Genomic DNA, 19,648 nt, shown 5'->3' with positions numbered 1-19,648 from the left:
CTGAAAGACCATGAAATGTAAAGCAAAATAAAAAGCTGAGAATACTGTTCTGTCGCCTCTGCATGTATCCACCCAGTACTCTGTCTCTCTTCTTTGATAGTATGAGTTCCCTCCTGAAATCACTATAAATGTTTCCTGTCCAATTGCTGCAAAATTTTCTCAACTTCAAAATGGACTCCATCCCCAATCTGTTTTTATATTTCAAAAATCACTTTTGCGATATTCCCAACATCATGAGCTGCCAAAAATCTCTTCCTTGCTAAAAGAAACCCACATTTCTCCCTAATGCCTGAGCTGCCTCTCAAAAAAAAATCATCAGATGACTGTTTTCTTTCACTTCACAGTGTTTTCGAAATTCAATATTACTGTGAAATCTGTGTCAGTGTCCTGGGACATAACACTTCTGCCTCTTTACATCAGCAACAGTTCAGCTACAATATTAACTGTTCCTGATCACGAACCATCACTGCTTTACTACAATTATGATGAATTACAGTTAAAATGAGTAACTGTGAATTGTTTTTATTAATCTCTGACTTCACTTCGTTCCACGTTTCCCATGGTGGTTATTTAAAAGGAGTTGATCCTGTCAATGCTTTGAATACATCATGTTCAAGAATGGTACTACAGATACTTAGGAACAAACAGTATTCTACTTGTGTTTCTTTTGCACCAGAAATAAAACAGTTGTATGATGAAATGTAAAGTCTGTATTTTGGAGAAAGTCTTGTGTATCTTGCAAGATAGATATTATTCACATTCAGTTACCAGGTTTTCTGCCAAAGTCCTTTTTTAAAAAAACCCCAAGCTGATAACTATCAAAGCATTAAGAATCTAACCGGCTAAAAATCAAAATGGCAATGAAAAGTAGTTTTTCAAGCATTTCCAGAGAAATCTCCTCCTGTGACAAAATCACAGGTGCCCTGGCCTAACAGAACCAGGAAACAAAGATATATAGTATATACAGTAGAGTCTCACTTATCCAAGCTTCGCTTATCCAAGCTTCTGGATTATCCAAGTCATTTTTGTAGTCAATGTTTTTGATCTATCATGATTTTTGGTGCTAAATTCGTAAATACAGTAATTACAACATAACATTACTGCGTGTTGAACTACCTTTTCTGTCAAATTTGTTGTATAACATGATGTTTTGGTGCTTAATTTGTAAAATCATAACCTAATTTGATGTTTAATAGGCTTTTCCTTAATCCCTCCTTATTATCCAAGATATTCGCTTATCCAAGCTTCTGCCGGCCCATTTAGCTTGGATAAGTGAGACTCTACTGTACCAGAAAGTTCCCCAGTTCATTTGATTCCTCTCCTCTCTAGAGATTTAAGAACTAAGCAAGAAAATGGCACCTTATTAATGTTTATTACTATAATAAATACACCGTATTTGTTGAAGGCAACAGGGCATGTTTTTGTTTTATAAGGCAATACAAGGCTGCCCTGGTAGCATTAAAAGAACAGACCATCACAAAGGGAGGTAAAACCATAATGTACTAGGGACTATGACTGAGTACAAAAAGGACAGCACAGCCCTTTACTAATTTATGAAAATAAATGTTGCATGCATCCATTTTAAAAGACGCTTTGCCATTTTATTCAATAATTTAGACCACAAATTCACAAGGGAGACAGGTCTCTTTTTCTAAATTATATAAAAAAGTTCCAGTAATTACCATCAAATTGATTTCTATCAATTAAGGATTTGCTTTCATTATTGCTGAAAGACAGATCATTTTACTTTCTTTTGCAATGCAGATGGCTGTCCCTGCAGATCTGCCTCAGTTGGCAACATTTGTCAGGGGTGGGAAACCGGTGTGAAACAAGGTAGAAAGTAGGGCAGAGACACATAGCATTTGGTTTTCAATTCAGATTGTAAAATGTATTGGACCAAAATTAAACAATGTTCTCTCTCTCCCTGCCCCTCCCGCCCCCAAGTACAGCTTTCTCAGAGAGAGATGTCTAGCCTCAAAAATTCAGCTTGCTTGTCTAATCTGTAACATGAGTGGGAATTGATCTGATGTACTTTTACATGCTAATTAAAAAAAAATCTTGAAAGGGAGATCTTGCCATGTTACCAGAAATGTTTTTGTTGGGTATGGAAAAAGAATTGGATATTAAATATGGATTGTTTTTTCGTATATGATAGCACCTGCAAGAACACTGCTCAAACTTGGAAACAGTCTGAAGTACCAATGACAGAATGAATTGCTAAGGTTGCAAAGTTAGCCCAAAATAACACAGGTTTTAAAAGATAAAGCAACTGAAGACTTTTTTTTTAAATGGAAAATGTTCATGGGCTTTTTTGAGTAATAAGAAATCTAACAATGTAAATCATCTGTATTTCACTAGGTTTATTGAGTTAATTCTGTAATAGTAAAATAATAGCAAAACAATTTACCATACTTTTTCTTGTTCGTTACACTGGATAACTGCTCTTTAGCATTAGTGTTTCAGTTTCTGTTTATACTGTTTTAAATTTAGCTTGTTTTGCTTTAAATTAGTTTTAGTTTTATATATACAGTTGGTCTTCCTCATTTATGGATGTAACCTTAGTGGATTGGATTATTTATGGATTATTTGCTGCAGCCTTTGCTGCTGCCCTATGGCAATTAAAAATAATGATTTATAAATCTTGCCTGACTGTAACTAGAACAAAAGCCAATCTTCTCTTGTGTCTGAGAATAAAGAAAAGGGAAACAAAGAAAGATTGACTAAGTGGTTTTAAGATGGCCATTGGCTGTAATGACTTTGGGATTCTGGGAGCTGTAATCCAGAAAAAGTAACTTTTCAGGCACTGACAGATTCCATCCTAACTGTTTATGACCAGACAGATTGTGTTTTATCACAATAAAACAAACCCAGAAGGGACTCTTCCCCTCAATGGTTTCATGTATGAATAATGCTGTGAAGAGGTACTTTCCATTCTTATACAACACAAATATACTTTATGAAGATGGGGTAAAGCTAGCACCGTATCTTAAGACTAGTTCACCACCTGCTTCTTTCCTGCTTCTTGGCAGCGGGTTGGACTGGATGGCCCATGAGGTCTCTTCCAACTCTACTATTCTATGATTCTATGACCCGAAACAGGGAAGTCTAATACCTTATCATTTTTCATGTAATCAAGTTTAAAAGACCACAGAACAGATCACAACACACAGAAAACTTTACTCATTTATGATTTTACAACATCAAAATATAGCAAGTATGAAAACATAATTTAACAGGCGTCCTTTTAAATAATACTACTTTAAACAACTGCGATAATTCTTCACCTGCTTTATATTCCGTACCAAACTGTTGGCAAATCATGAAGATTTATCAGGTCGTACAGCAGTCCTTTTTAATTCGTCATTTCTGTTAATTAATAGAACAAGAGAAATTAATAACACAATACACATTTAAATAGTCCTACTTCTTTATTTTCAAAGATGATACAACACTCAAGCAGGGTCTGCATTTTCATATTAAACCTATGAAATTGTAAATTTGTGAAAGAGCTAAGAGTCTACATTTTCAGTACTCCCAACCCTATTTGTTAGATATTGAACCAGTTTTGAAATCCTTCCAAATAGCTCAAAATCAAAAATACCACTTTACTTCTAGAAGTCAATATGCTTTTATGTGTGCAATCAGCATGCATACTTAGATATTAGTAGATATTGGAAATAAATATTTGTTTTCTCCAGTGTATGAAGACTGGAGTTTTGAGGTGAAATATTTTCAATCTGCAGCATGACTGCAATTAGAAGGTTAATCTATGACAGAAGAAATGCCAAATCTGAAGTCATCAAATTGTCAGGATGCATGCTTTTGAAAAATTATTGATCCCAGCTGTAAGGAGAGTAAGGGAGTATAGGAGCTAAAAAAAATAGAGCCCCATATGCAAAATAACCCCTTGTGCTAGTATCACCAGAAGACTCTGGAAAAAAGCACGAGGAGGTCTTGTAACTTGCAGATAGCAATGGACTTCCTTTGCCAAGGCTGGGGAGTACAATCTGCTTCATTTTATGGGTGGGCTGTCAGGGAAAACAGGATTGTAGTTTCAGCTACTATACAGCCCTCTTTATTTTCAAATGTGACAACAATAGTGGTACCCTGTTTCCCCGAAAATAAGACATCCCCGAAAAATAAGACCTAGTAGAAGTTTTGCTGAATTGCTAAATATAAGGCCTCCCCTGAAAGTAAGACCTAGCAAAGTTTTTGTTTGGAAGCATGCCCAGTGCCTGCCAAACAGAACACCAGAGCATGCAGGATCAGGAAATGTACATACCAGTTGTACATTGAAATAATGGTAGTAACAAGAAATTCTTGATAGGATTCACAGTTTGTCTGGTTATGCTGGTTTGTGATGACAACTACAGTACAGTATATAATAAATGTTCATTTTTTTGTTCAACAATAAATGTGAATTCGTCTTCATTGAAAAATAAGACATACCCTGAAAATAAGACCTAGCACATCTTTGGGAGCAAAAATTAATATAAGACACTGTCTTATTTTCGGGGAAACACGGTATATTATTATATTCAACCTGGGGATCACAACCAGACCAGTGAAGACATCAGCCCTTGTGCTTTGCTACTCTGTTGCTGAATATGCATGCCCAGTGTAGAATACATCTCACCACGTTAAAACAGTGGATGTGGCTCTTAATGAGACATGACACATTATCACAGGATGTCTACACCCTACACTACTGGAGAAATTATACTGTTTAGCTGGCATTGCACCACCTGACATCTGCCGGAAAGTAGCAGCCAGCAATGAAAGATCCAAGGCATTGACTTATCCGGCCCATCCCCTGTTTGGGTATCAGCTAACACGCCAATGCCTTAAATCAAGAAATAGTTTTCTAAGATCTACAGAGATACTTGCAGGAACACCTCAGCAAGCAAGAGTCCAAAAGTGGCAGGCTATGACCCAGAACCTCAATCAGTGGCTGATGCGGGATGAGAGACTCCTTCCTGGGCACACAGAGGTGATGAACAGACTGTGCTCTGGCACGAGATGCAGAGCCAACTTAAAAAAATTAGGGGGAACAAAGTGGAGTCCACGAAATGTGAGTGTGCAGAAGAGCAAACAACAGACCACCTATTACAATGCAGTCTGAGCCCTGCCACATGCACTACGGAGGACCTTCTTACAGCAACACCAGGGGCACTCCAAGTGGTCAGCTACTGGTCAAAGGACATTTAGTATAATGCCATATTGTTATTGTTGCTTTTTAAAACTTTGTGTTTTCAAATACATTACAACTTGTATCCTCAGTTTCGCTTCTGACATGATAAATAAATAAAGGATATAAAATGAATAGCAACCAACCAGTCATATAAAGTGCTTTGAGTGAAAAAAAACCCATAATGTGAGTATTGTATCTTAATTTTTATCAGAAGAGAAACCATTCCCTATTCTGAGTAGATTGGTGAAAGACAAATAGCTTAGTTCATCCCAGGACATGCTAAAAGAAACACTGACCCTGTTGCGCCCCTACCGTGGGACACCTTTTCACCCAGACACCATGCAGGGAAAAGAGAATCCACTAAGCAAAGTTTATTAAGAGAAATATAAAAGATAAGAAGCAGCACAGTAAAAAAGAACAATCAAAATCCAAGAGGCAAATCCAGAAACTCCAAAGTTGCTGAGTATAGGTGACAATTAGGTTCATGAATCAAACCACATGAATTCAAAAACTTGGAACTTCACTTTGAGTCAATACCATGAAACAAGGCAAACTCCATTACACTTGATCAAAATTACATCCAGAACTTGAGAACAATAAACCAGACCAAAAACCATGAAGACAAGAACAAGAATTAAAATCCAGAAACTTGAAGCTTAAACAAGCAAACATGAACAAGCCTCAAATTCCTCCCATTATAGTACTTCTTGTACACTTGGTTCTTCGCTGCTTATCTCAAAGCCTCTGGGAAAAGAGTCTCTCTCTTTCATACTTTCTCAGCGTAGCTGAAGCCACTCCCTCACATTCCTTTCAGGAGCAAACTCTGGCAGATTTTCATGGGAACAGATTTTGCTTTCTCTAACATCCTGAGAACTACCAAGTGATTTACTAATACATCTCTCCATGCCACTTGCATCTCCCAAAACCTCATGAGACCCCCAAAATTCACCTTCCTCATCCTCTGAAGCATCAGATTCTTCACAAACTACAACAGATCCCCTCCTGTCTCTCTACTGAGGAACTGCTTCTGGCCTTTTTGAATGCCTGTGTGGGAAAATGGCAATGGTGGGAAGGGGTGGATAACCCCTTGAGTTGTCCTTGGGGCCCTCCTCTCTCCACCAAATGGTTTTCAATGTGTCCATAGGTCATATCAAAATCCATAATTTTGGCCTCCAAACCTGTCCTCAGTTTATATACAGAAGTAAATACAGTATTTTCCAATTATGACTTTTAAAAGGATTTTTTAGAGAATCAACCACCACTATTTTATTCTTTTATACTTTTAAACTCCAAAACAATGCTAAAAGATGCTCACAGTCTTTGATTTTCCAGTTCTTGTGGTAAGTCACAGCCAACGTAAACTCCATTTTCCAAACTGTAATCCAAAAGAGCACAAAAGCAGGGATTCTGGCCAAAAGAAAATAAGATTGTGAGAGCTATGTAATTTATTACTTATGCTGAAATAATTTAAACAGTGCACCAGTTTTAATTCTTCAGCAGACCTAATGTTATGGTTGAGCCTTATGGCTCTGATTCTGGGAGACGTGGTCGTAAGACTCCTCGGGAGTCAGACACTCTCGAGGAGCGAGAAAGGAAGCGGCTGCGGGACTTATTTGCAGAACCATCTGACGAGGACTCCTTTGAGGGTTTTACTGAGAGAATGGAGGAAGAGATGGTTAGCTCAGAGGAGGATGACATGGAATGGACTCGTGTGAGGGAGGATTTGGGTGCCACCGGCAATGATAGTATGGAAGGCGATTGGGGACCTTCAGGATTAGACCCGTGGACAAGCTGGAGGGATGGAACGGGATCCACAGCTGGGGATGCTGTGGGGCGTAGTCAAAGGTGTTTCAGCTCTGATGAGGAGGATGATGATGAGGCACCTGGAATTAGGGTAACAGCTGATAGCGATGAGGAGTTGTAAACTGGCATAAAATGGGGTTTAGAATCTAGGGCTAATTGCGTTGGGCAAGGTAATCTGGACGAACGCTTGGGCTCTTGCTGGGAATTTCCTGAAGACGGGGCATAGGCGGCGGGAGGAACTGTGTGGGCTTTTGTTGTGCAACCTGTGTTTAATCTTAATAGCTTGGACCTCCGTCGTCTTCTTGACGGACACCAATTGTTTACTCTGGACTGACTGACTGACTGACTACGACCTCGGACTATCCTTCCTGTGGCTATCGTTGGAACTGGTGAACTACAAACATCTGTATTTGGCTGTCGACCTTCGGACCGGATTGGGACCTCGCTGACCGCTGCTGCCCCTGATTGATGTGTTTAAACCCGGAGATTGTTTGCTGCGTGGAGGAGTAACTTCTTAGTTACTCAATCACAGCTTTTGGTAGCAGAGAAGTATCTGCTGCCAGTTATTTGTGTTTCTTTGAACCTTTGTTCACCAGCTTTTGTTTGTTTAAAGTCCCAGGCTGAAGTAAGCATTTTTAGTTTAACCCGGATTAAACTCCAGTTTAATCCGGTTTATCTTTTGAACGTTTTCTAGTATCTTTTCACTTCAAAGGCCAATGTTTGCCTAGCCCTTGTCTTTTACGGGCGTTTTTGGTTCTGTAACTCCAATAAACTTTGTTGAATCTTATCTGGTGGCGTTCTGTCCTTGACACCTAATGAGGAATGTATATTTACAACATACATGGAGCTGCATGTCATGCACATGTTGTTAAAATGGGATTGTATATATTGAACAACATAACCTCATTGTAATCGCTCAGAGATTTATCGTAAAAGAAATAGTTATTTAATATGTTCTCTTTGAATAAATAAAACCCATAATACAGCAGATTCTCAGTTAACTAGAACTCAAATAACTGGAACTCTTAAGCAATTGGAAAAAAGAGTCGAAGATATAATAGTTTATAAAAAAAATTTTAAAATATTTTTTTAATTGAACAAAGCTGTTTTTATAATAGTTATAATACAGTTAAACTGTATTGCATTAAGATACGTTTGTCTTTGACTTAATTTTCTTTTACAGTAGTCTTGCTTATCCAACATTCTGGATTATCCAGCGCAGTCTGCCCCCTGCCCGGATCCACAGCTGCTTCTCTAGGCAGCAGCTGTTGATCCGGGCAGGAGGCAGACTGCGCTGGATAATAGGCATATTCTGATGAGAGAGAATAGGCATATTCTGATGAGAGCCTGCCTCCAAACTGGGATACAATTTGAATTCATGGTCTTCTCTGCATTTCCGTTGTTTCTATTTTGCTGCAACAGAATATCAGGAACACCTTTACTTTTGGGTGCTACCTTCCAGTTAGTTCAATTTTTTCTTTTCTTTGTTTCACTTTGTTTTCATCCATTTTCATACCTCTCTCCCCCAAACCAATTTATTCTTTGTTCCCACCCTTTTCTGTGCAAAAGAGGCAGCCAGTCACTGAACGGTGGATACATATTACATCTGAAGAAGGCACAAATGAAAAATGAAGGACATATAGATTTTAGCCCAGTGCCATGAAACCCAAGATATTTTGAAAAACAAATCTGTCTTGTGGTGCTTGAAAAACTCATTAATTATTTGTGGATTGGAAAGAATTCAGAGGAAAGTGAAATGCTCTAAGTACAGAAAGCGATTATTACCATTTTAGCAGCAGGCAGGCACTCACAAAACAAATGTTGGATGGTAAGAGAAATGCATTGTGGAGGTGATTAAGAGATGGATTATGTTAAAAGCTAATGCCACTATCCTGTCACAGGAAATATAGTTGAATCTCTTGATAAACTTAGTTCAGTCCTTTCACTCAGAAATCTGTCTTTAGAGTTCCTTTGTCCAATATCAATCACCCCAAGGTCAGTGAGAAGAGTGTCTTGGGAAACTCAAGGAAAATCTTGAACACTGACATTTTTGGTGTCAACTTTGTGTCCACTGGGGAGGCACAGAACTTGTCTTATGTAGATTGCAGTAGAACATCATGAACAAACAGTGCCATATATCATACTGGGAGCAAGTTGAGCATATTACAGTGACAGATGAGAAGGTTATAATCTCTGGTGTTGAAGACAATATAATTAGGTCAACGGCAGTTGATCTTCCAGTTGTAATTGTAGGTCAAGTTTAAATATTCACAAAATAATGTTTTGAGATACATGAAAATATAGCACTGCCTCAGGGAATATATCTGAATTTAGGATGACTTCAACAGAAATGCAGTAATAGCAAATCTTGTTAGAGCACTTATCTTACTAACTCTCTTAGCAGATGCAGTGGTTACCAAGAATTCCCAATTAAGGAATCATCCGAGCTATCAACAGCCGGCAGCTGTAATTGGAAGGAGCTAGGTAAAGTCGGAATAAGCTTCATCCTGGTCAAAGTTCATTTCTGAATCAGGTTCAGAAACCAAAGGTGGCTGGGGTATGACAATGGCCATGTTACAGAAGCATTCTCTTCTGACGTTTCACCCACATCTATGGCAGGCATCCTCAGGTTGTGAGGTCTGTTGGAAACGAGGTTTATAATATCTGTGTAAGTTCCAGGGTGGGAGAAAGAACTCTGTCTGTTTGAGGCAAGTGTGAATGTTGCAACTGGCCACCTTGATTAGTATTGAATGGCCTTTCAGCTTTAAAGCCTGGTTGCTTCCTGCCTGGGGTAATCCTTTGTTGGGAGGTGTTAGCTGGCCCTGATTGTTTTATGTCTGGAATTCCCTTTTTTTAGTGTTTTTATTTATTGTCCTGATGTTAGAGTTTTTTAATACTGGTAGCCAGATTTTGTTCATTTTCATGATTTCCACCTTTCTGTTGAAATTGTCCACATGCTTGTACATTTCAATGGCTTCTCTGTGTAGTCTGAAGATTCTCTGGCTGCCTGATCTAGAAGAATCTCATGACCTAGATCCACTGTGCTTGTCTTTTTTAACCTCATTTGTCAGTTCTGCCATTCAAGTCCTGATCTTGATACACACCATTCCTTTGTCACTCTCTCAACTATTATTCTTTCTTTAAATAGAAAAGCTGAGAAAAATAAATAGATCTGAATATGGTCCAAATGGAAATTATTAGCATATGAACGCTTTGACAGTGATATTATCTCACAGAGACACCGGCAACTCATTATCCTCTGAAATCAATACTTTTAATGGAATTAAATTAACATGAATCAAATTGATTAACAAAACTTACTTTGGCAAGCACATGAGGATTCCCCACTATAATAAGTAATGCTTTGGGTCTGGTTATTGCTACATTGAAGCGTTTCGAATTTGCAAGGAAGCCTAAATAGACTTTTTCATCACCCAGTGAAGCTTCATTTGACCGAACCTGGAACACAAACAAGATGAAGTCCTACAAATACCCAGAGTATATGCAAATATCCATGAATACCACATGCACACATAACAACCAAAATCTCATCACAGGCAGTCAAACAAGTTAGATCCCAGCAACACTGTTGTGTAATATGCCTGTGTGATCAATGAAAAAAAATGTTTCAATACTCATTACAAAATTAGGGGAAGGGGGGAAATTGGTTCTAAAGTGTTTCTGAAATTGGATAGGGACCATATCATAACTATAATGGGTTAACTACTTTTTCATTATTTTTTGTCAAGTAGTTGTGCCAATGGGGAAAAAACAGGGGCTCCTTTCTCCCTCATTGTTAGTCCTATTGGCATGAAACTTGCTACAATTATAGAACACATGTACCACTGTTAGCCCATCAATTTTCAGAATATTTCACTCATTCATGGATTTTTGGGAAATTTTCAAAGTTTTCACAAAAACTTAAAAACAACAACAAGAGCTATCTCCTTGAATTTTCTATACGTTACAAGGTAACAGAGGGTCATTTCCCCAAGTTTCAGAAATATTAATACATTTACTGATTTTTGGCATTTTAAAGAAGTTTTGACAAAAACTTTTTTTCAAGCCACAACAGCTATCCCTCCTCGATGGGGCTTTCTGATGCTGAGCAGAATTCTGAGAAATGTAGTTTAGGGCAGGGCCTTTTGACTTCTCTGCCATAGGGCTTCTCACCCCTCAAACTACATTTCCTAGAATTCTGTGCTCTCTTGGTCTCTTTCCCAGCTCACTCAGTACATCCCGCCCTGCTGCTTTCCTCTCCTCAAGCCCATCTCTTCTTAATTTAGAGGAATGGCAGCCCTTTTGGCTTTGCCTCGCTTACACTGAAAATGAAACTGACTTCCAAGCATTACAGAATTCAAACGAAAAAGTATTGAGCCTCCCCCATGTTTCTTACTATCTGTTCATATATACAAAATTTATGAATTAGATACGACTTATGATTTAAAAACGAAGATTTTACACACCCCTACTGTGTAACCAATATTTATTGGCTGTCATGATATGGGAACACCTAGCCAGACCCCTTTCTATTCCACCAACTAGTGGAGCAGCAAGAATGCAAGGACATAGGACGAAAGCAAATATCCAAGCCAGGAAGAGGGACTGCTGCAAAACAACCTGCAATGGGGCAGCATTGCTGTTTCTGCTTAATCATATTGTTTGTGAAACAGCACCACATGATATTGTCCCACAGTTCCTTTCAAAAAGGAAAGATAAAGTGTAGTTAGCAGTCCTATATAGTTTCATTGGGGTCAACTTCATTCACAATAACATGAGACCAGCTTTTGGATAAATATTCAGAGGACTGCGCTATCTGCTACATTCCTACCTAACCTCTATACTGGTCTAATGGCAGTTAAAACTACATATTCTGGCATCTTTCTATTGCTTCAATTTATTTGTTTTCACATAGGTAGTATCTCAGTACATACTGCTGACAGGATGATCACCAGGTATTCTTGCCCTTGAAACTCTTCTACTGAGCCAACTTTGATGCCCATTAGATTCATACTACGTAAGAGAATTCTTATTTTTTCAGCCTAAAAATAAGACCAACATAACAATGTTTTATAACTAGCATTAAGCATATTATTGTGGTTTTACAGTAATAACAACGTAACAGTTGAAGTTAAGTCATTTTCTAAAGATTTAAATATATTGCATCATTTTCTCCAATTGTATTAAAGAAAAAGGTCCTCCTAGAAGTATTATTTAACAGATGAGTCCCACAGTGAATTGGGACAAAACTGTAAGAATTTCAGTCATTTTATTAATAGCTATATAAGAAGATTCATAGTTACTGTAGCTTCCACAAAGTGGGAGAGAGTGTTTTGAGATGTGCTTTCTACCAATATAGTTTTCAAACCTTTAGGTTTTTTTTTTTTTCTCGTGTCAGGAGCAACCGGAGTTGCTTCTGGAGTGAGAGAATTGGCCGTCTGCAAGGACGTTGCCCAGGGGACGCCCGGATGTTTTGATGTTTTACCATCCTTGTGGGAGGCTTCTCTCATGTCCCCGCATGGAGCTGGAGCTGATAGAGGGAGCTCATCCGTGCTCTCCCCGGGTGGGATTCGAACCTGGCAGCTTTCAGGTCAGCAACCCAACCTTCAAGTCACGAGGCTTTTATCCTCTAGGCCACTGGGGGCTCCAAACCTTTAGGTTAATTGACATAAAACGTAATAGCAAATTATAGTGAAAAATCAATATAAAAGACCAAAAAGATATTTCCATCTGTATTTTTGGAATAGAATCAGATTACACAGAACCAGACCTGTTTTTGATATGGTGTGATCACACCAATATCCATCTCTGATACTGCCCTGGTGATATTTTTAGCAAGAAGGCAACAGTACAACATCACTTGGACCGCTTCTGTAGGATTAAACCAAGAAGGATTGTGGCCTTCACGCATTTCAGTGCCCTGCATTAGAAAGGAAGGAAATGTATTCTTACATTTCTATGGCTTGGAATTACCTGACAGCGTAAACTGGATATGGTGTGCCCTCATAATCAAGACAAAGCTGCATAAGACAGAATGACTCATTTTCTATCATTCAACACTACTTTATCTTCACATGAACATGTATCTTTGTGGTCACACACTTCAATCAGATTATTCTACTTGTCCGAACGCATCTCCTCCTATGAGCCAGGAAGATCCCTAAGGTCATCTGGTGAGGCCCTGCTCTCAGTCCCACCTGCCTCACAAGCGCGGCTGGTGGGAACGAGGGACAGGGCCTTCTCGGTGGTGGCTCCCCGGCTGTGGAACACCCTCCCCAGAGATATACGGCAAGCCCCAACCCTTTTGAGTTTTAGAAAAGCCTTAAAAACATGGCTATGTTTCCAGGCTTTTAACTAATAAATGATAAAGACGACCCAGACTGTTATATGGATAAAGTAGGAGGATATTGGACGAACGGATTTTAAGCATATGTTTTATACAGTATTTAACTGGTTGTAATACATTTTTATATGTTGTTGTTTTAATGATTGTTGGCATCGAACTGTTGCCAATTGTACGCCGCCCTGAGTCCCTTCGGGTGAGAAGGATGGATAGAAATATTGGAAATAAATAAATAAATATTCAGACATCTGGTCAGTTTACTTTAAGGCACATAGATAGCACGCTAGAATGTCCTATGTGTCCCACTTCTGTTTATTGTTTCCAATGAAATTTAATTGTTTTACATTTACTTTTAAAATGAAATTAAATTAAACATTTAATCACATTAAATTGCTCACATTTAAATTAAATTAATAAAATACATTTTAAGTTAAAAAAGCAAAAATGTAAACTATAAAAAATCAACTGACATGTCCAATGTCCAATGTCCAATGTGTGATAACTGTTTTACTGATGGAAAATGTCAGGACTAAATACTTAATTAAATACTGCTGAGGCCAAACAGAAACCAGATTTTGGTTGTGAGTCTGAAAGCATATATCATGCTCTTACTTGAGGGTGCCTTACACCAGAAAACATTATTTTTCTGAGCTCGAGTAAAACTATTGTCAATGTATGTAGGATTGAACAGAGTGCTCTTCACTAAGGCACACATCAAGTATCTGTTATTGTCTTGGATTCCCCTCACTCAACACAAATATTGCATTTCTTAAAAGAGATCCTTCAGGACAATGAAAGGCAGAGAAAAGAAAGCCTCCAACACTCCAAAGTAAAATGAAAATAAAGCTAAGAACAGAAAATACAGACTAGGAGAAAAGGCCGACAGACCCTTGCTATCACTACCACTATGACAGGCCTGAAAGGCAGGAAGCTACCAGAGGCCCTGTTTCAACCCATGGCATTTATAAGAATTTGAGTGAAGTAGAAGTAGACAAATGAGGCTATTTCCCCATGAGTGCTCATTAAGTCAGTATTTTCTGTTAGACGATTACTCATATTTTGGGATATTGAAGCAAGCAGCTTTAAAATAGTCTTCTACAATAGAGAAGTGATATAAAGCCCATTTCTTGCGTCCTTTAAACTACCGTATTTATTCGAATCGAGTGCGCTATCTAATGTAATGCGCACCTCAATTTCCAAAACCCTGAAACCAAAAAAATATATTTGGTGGCAAATGTAATGTGCCTGCAAAAAGTCCCCTTTTTGAAATTTGGCCAGAAAAGATGTGCATTACAGTTGCTGCCTTCTTAGAACTGGTTCTTTAAAAACCGCAGTGTTAAGACACCAAATCTTCCAGCAACTGAAAGAAAAACTAGGGAAATAGGTAACCCTTCCCTCCTGTTTATCCTGTCACAGCTTCCTTGGGTGAATCCTGGCTCAATGCTATGGAATCTTGGGAGTTGTAGTTCTACAAGCTCTTTAGCCTTCACTGTCAAAGACAGTTGGTGCCTCCCCAAACTACAAATTCCTGAATAATGGCATTCTCAGTGTTATCAGACAGCATACATCAGCATAACAGTACAGGTAAATCTTAGGTGATTCCAAAGTCCTTGGGTGAATCTGCACTGGAATTAATGCAGTATGACATCACTTTCACTGCTATGGTTCAATGCTCTAGATTCATGGGGGCGGTAGTTTACAAGGCCTTCAGGCTTCTCTGCCAAAGAATGCTGGTGCCTCACCAAACTACAACTCTTAGGATTGCATAGTACTGAGCTATGGAAATTAAAAGTGGTGCCAAACTGCATTAATTCTGCAGTGTAGAAGGGCTATGTTGGGGTCCTAGACTTTAGCCCTCAAATTTCCTTACAGCTGCAAAAGGGAACCATAAGCGAATCACATGGAAAACTCCTCTGACTTACTGCAAGAAATTATGGAGACTAAATACGCCAGAGGCAATCACCCAAAAAATAGGATTTAGAATCTGTGCCTGCAGGATTCTGGGGCTTGTAGTTTAGGGACAAGGTTTCCCATTCTCAAAACAGTCCTTGGCTCACTGAACTACAAGCCCCAGAACTCCACAGGTTTTAAAGTGGGACAGGAAAGTCCTTTCTGATCTTGAAAACTAAACAAGGTCAGTGCTAGTTAATGTTTGAAAGAGAGACCCTCAATGGTAGGTTATATTTCAGGGGAAGCAGCCGGGAAAATGTGTTGTCGAAAGCTTTCATGGCCAGAATCACTAGGTTGCTAAGAGTTTTCCAGGCTGTTCCAGAAGCATTATTTCCTGACATTTCGCCTGTATCTATGGCAGGCATCCTCAGAGGTTGCGAGGTCTGTTGGAAACTAGGCAAGTGGGGTTTATGTATATATCTGTGGAATATTCAGGGTGGGAGAAAGAACTCTTGTCTGCCTGAGGCAGGTGTGAATGTTGCAATTGACATCAACTATGGCCCCCTAACTCTGAACCGCATGAGAAATACTTACTTCCAAATTATTTTTACCTTTGGGATGTGTCAAGAATTATTTGGCTCTAGTTTATCATTAGGAAAAGAACGGCACACTTTAGAGATGTGCAGGGGGCAGAAGATACAGCCACAAAACAATGGGCAGCAGAGTGACAAAAAGTATGATGGGTGAAGTAAGTAATCTTTGGGGAAAGTATTTAGAGAAATAGAGGATATAATGAACACTAACATTGAAAGAAGTCCTAGTATAACTTTATTATAATTATATAATAATAAACAGCTGAAAAAAGGTTGATGGCAATCTCTGAGGCTCTACAATAGGCCCTGCATTTTCTTGGGGTTTAAGGAGGCAGGACCCCTGTGAAAGTAAAACTGCAATTAAATAACCACTTTTTCAATCTGAAAGAACACTTCTCTAGGAATCTCGAGGTCCTCCATGGAGACATTATGGTCAATTTCTGCTAGACCATATAATTGGACTGGAACACCTACAGAATCCTAGAAAAATATTCTCTCTAGGAATCTCTGGGTTTCTCAGCATCATTTTATGTGCAACTTCCAACAAAAGTTGACCACAGAGTTGTTGTAGACAAAGCTAGACAGAGCACATCAATCTCTAAAAAATAATCAAACCTACAAAATTAAAATCTAATAATATGGGAGAAGGAGGGGACAGCTGTATTAGTAAACATATCAAACACATCACCAGAAAGTTTACGTACCCGTACTCCATGGAAAATCAATGGAAAGTGTTTCATTGGCAACTTCTCCCATCCCAACAAGGAATTTACTATAGAAGGGTCAGCACAGATCTCTAGTTCATTATGATAGAAAAGTCTAGATGGAACTGTGAGCAGTGCAGCATGTGATCTGTAGTTCTTAATGAGTTTTGTAATCTGTAAACAAAGAACAAAGGCCATGGTGTCATTCTATGCCTGTGAATCTCATCCTCTGACCCTTCAGATATTTTCTTCTTCTTTTGAACTTCATCTCCCAGAAACCTTTGCCATGAGCCATATTGACAACAGCTTCTGACAACCGAAGTCTGAAACAATTTGCTGACCAAAGACTGAAAACCACTGCTTTTATGCTACTGGCTTTAAAAAAACTGCCATTTGGTAATAACTTTGTTAGGCCAACAAAAAAAAAACCCACAGAAATCAAAACACCAAATCCTGTGTTTACATATTGGTAGCTTAGATACAGTAATGGAGGTTGATATGATTAAAATCTTTAATATATAACAAGTAACATTATTCTCCAATGTACTACTTACCAAGAGAGGATTGTATGACCCACAAGCCCCAAAAGCCTTCTCGTCTCTCATATACAGAGGACGACACATGAGTCTCTCCAATAAGGAAATGTTTAATCCATAGACAATTGCAAGTCTGGATTTTATCACAGGGCCAAGCTGCATTGGATCACCCGAAAGCACTATCTGTAAGTAGAACATTCTTTAATTGACACTTTAAATATCTATTTAATGTACACTGCATATAGTTTTTTTTCATTCATTCACATTCCTTATATTCCTCGCCTTGGTTTACTCCAATGTGATTTGGGGTGCTTATCATCAATATGCAGCTAAGTTCAAAAGAGCCAAAAAAGAGACCCTTTTTTGGACTACAACTCCAAGATTCCTTTGACCAAGCACAGTCAATGGAATTGTGTGTTTAAAAAAAAAAAAAAGTTTCCCCAGCGTCTAGCTCTATTGTTTGTTCTACTAGCTGATCAAAGAGTAATTGTGAATTACCTGAGTTATCTTGGCTTGAATATGGGTTGGATGAAGAATAAATTAAAGCTAAACCAAAGTCAGACCCAGGTTCTGATGCTGAATCAGAAAAATGGTGTTCAGCTAACTATGGATGGGAAAAGATTTCTCCTTAGGGATCGTATTAATAACTGGAAGGTGAGGAGAGGCAGGCACTACCTGAAACAGCACTGATATTGGATGATCCCATTTGCGCCTTTTCCTGGAGGAAGGATCTGACTAGATATAAACACTGTAGCAATATATACTGGTATATGAAATTACTGTAAAGGCTTTTGGAAAGAAATAGAAAATTAGAGATGGTTCAAAACATAGAGACCGACTGACATGAGCACAAGACTGCAAGAACCAAGGATTTTTAAAAAGATGTTCTAAATGCACATTTCCCTACACTTAAAACAAGTCAAAAATAGAATGCATGTTCTGTTCATTGTTTACATTCTGCATCAATTGTAGTTTTTTTTGCCACACAAGCCACAGCTACATATAGTTTTAAAAAAAGTCTGAAAAGGGACTGTACACTTTAAAAATAATATGTGGTTAGAAACATAAAATGAACACTAGATGCATTCAGTTTCTTGATAAGCCTTTAAATCACATTCTTGATCAGTAAAATCCTCACTAATTTGTTCTGTAAAGTGCAACACATTTATAAGCCTTTTTCAAATTGTACCTTTAAAACTATGTGCACATCCATAAACATATAGACATTAAAATATTGTCACTTAGTCTTATGGTAACCTTTTCAATGCATCAGCAGTGTGCAAACAGGGACCTTCAAGAACTGAACTTTTTCTCTTGGCTTGAAATTTTACAAACCATGAAACAATTTCCTAAGAGTGAAAGGTAGAGTGGCTCAATCAGTTAAATACGGCAAAAACACACGCACCTGCCCAGTGACTTCTGAGACCAGACCCAGAGGAATCAGGCATTCTGGCTCACTGGCCTGCCCTGCTTCATCCACAAATACATGTGTGAAGTGTCCAAGCCTACCGTAAAAAAAAGTAGTTTAAACTACGTGTTTCATCACCAAATATTCTGTCATCCTGTGGCAGCACTATAAACAATGCTTCATAAAAACCAAAAATTGCATGTAAATAACTTTTGTGAATCAGAAGTATTTCAAGTCAAGCAAAGCCTCTAATGGGATTTTTGTATGTAAAGATTGCATGTTTGGGGTTTGACTGCACTGCGTACTGACAAGAACAGGGAATAATAATAATAATAATAATAATAATAATAATAATAATAATAATAATAATAATGATGGGCGGATTCCAACATACAATGGCAAACATTCAGTGCCTCTATAAACAAACAAATACTGACATAAAAATCCCAGAGAAACCCGCATATAAAAATATTAAAACCTAAAAGTCTAACACCACTAAATTAAACTTAATATCAATAAATTAAACTAAATGTAGTCAAACAAAATTATATAAAAAAATCAAATCCAAACAAACATCCACATTAATTTACAATCATGTAACCCTTCAAGTGTAATCGAATACCACGTCTATCAGTTCTAGCCAACATAACCAATTATATGGATTGTTTGGAGTTGTGGTCTGACATATGAAGGGCCACACAATTCCCACCTATTTATATATAATCACCTAACATTTTGTTTTGGGCCCAGCTCATACATAAAACCTGGCCCAGACTGTAGCCCTGGTAGCTTGAACACACATAGGCTTAAAACAGGGACAAGTTGATATATATAAGCCCTGCCTACAAAATCCATAAGTTAAGACTTTTGTACAATGAAATTACGAAGATCCGAAGAGTAATAATAATAGAAGGATTTAAAGATCGAACTGCAAAGACTCTGCCACAAGTCAGTAAAGCTGGTCCCAGTGGTGATCAGCACACTGGGTGCAGTGCCTAAAGACCTTGGCCAGCACTTGAAAACAATCTGCGCTGAGAAAATTACCATCTGTCAGCTGCAAAAGGCCACCCTACTTGGATTTGCACACATTATTCGCCGATACATCACATAGCCCTACTTAGAAGTGTCTGATGTGTAATGCAATACAAAACATGGCACATCTTAATTCATATTTTGCAAT

At 38.2% G+C, this 19,648-nt stretch overlaps 1 protein-coding gene across 5 annotated transcripts in view; it reads right to left on the bottom strand.

Moving 5' to 3' along the window:
* Positions 1 to 3,157: 3,157 nt before the first annotated feature.
* The window catches only part of mov10l1 (Mov10 like RNA helicase 1), a 56,975-nt gene continuing 40,484 nt past the window's right edge, over positions 3,158 to 19,648 (bottom strand). For all 5 annotated transcript variants that reach the window (XM_008111211.3, XM_008111214.3, XM_062982277.1 and 2 more), the window contains 8 exons: positions 18,466 to 18,565; positions 17,079 to 17,243; positions 16,525 to 16,698; positions 12,765 to 12,914; positions 11,929 to 12,036; positions 10,316 to 10,453; positions 6,507 to 6,598; positions 3,158 to 3,366 (listed from right to left, as the gene is read on the bottom strand). In XM_008111211.3, coding sequence (XP_008109418.1) covers positions 3,318 to 3,366; positions 6,507 to 6,598; positions 10,316 to 10,453; positions 11,929 to 12,036; positions 12,765 to 12,914; positions 16,525 to 16,698; positions 17,079 to 17,243; positions 18,466 to 18,565 — 976 coding nt within the window. In that variant the 3' untranslated portion in view covers positions 3,158 to 3,317. The remainder of the gene's footprint in view (positions 3,367 to 6,506; positions 6,599 to 10,315; positions 10,454 to 11,928; positions 12,037 to 12,764; positions 12,915 to 16,524; positions 16,699 to 17,078; positions 17,244 to 18,465; positions 18,566 to 19,648) is intronic.

Source organism: Anolis carolinensis, chromosome 5, assembly GCF_035594765.1.
Source record: "Anolis carolinensis isolate JA03-04 chromosome 5, rAnoCar3.1.pri, whole genome shotgun sequence".
In the NCBI taxonomy this organism is placed as follows: domain Eukaryota; kingdom Metazoa; phylum Chordata; class Lepidosauria; order Squamata; family Dactyloidae; genus Anolis; species Anolis carolinensis.
Note: the sequence above shows the minus strand (reverse complement) of the source record. Positions and strands in the feature narration are given on the sequence as shown.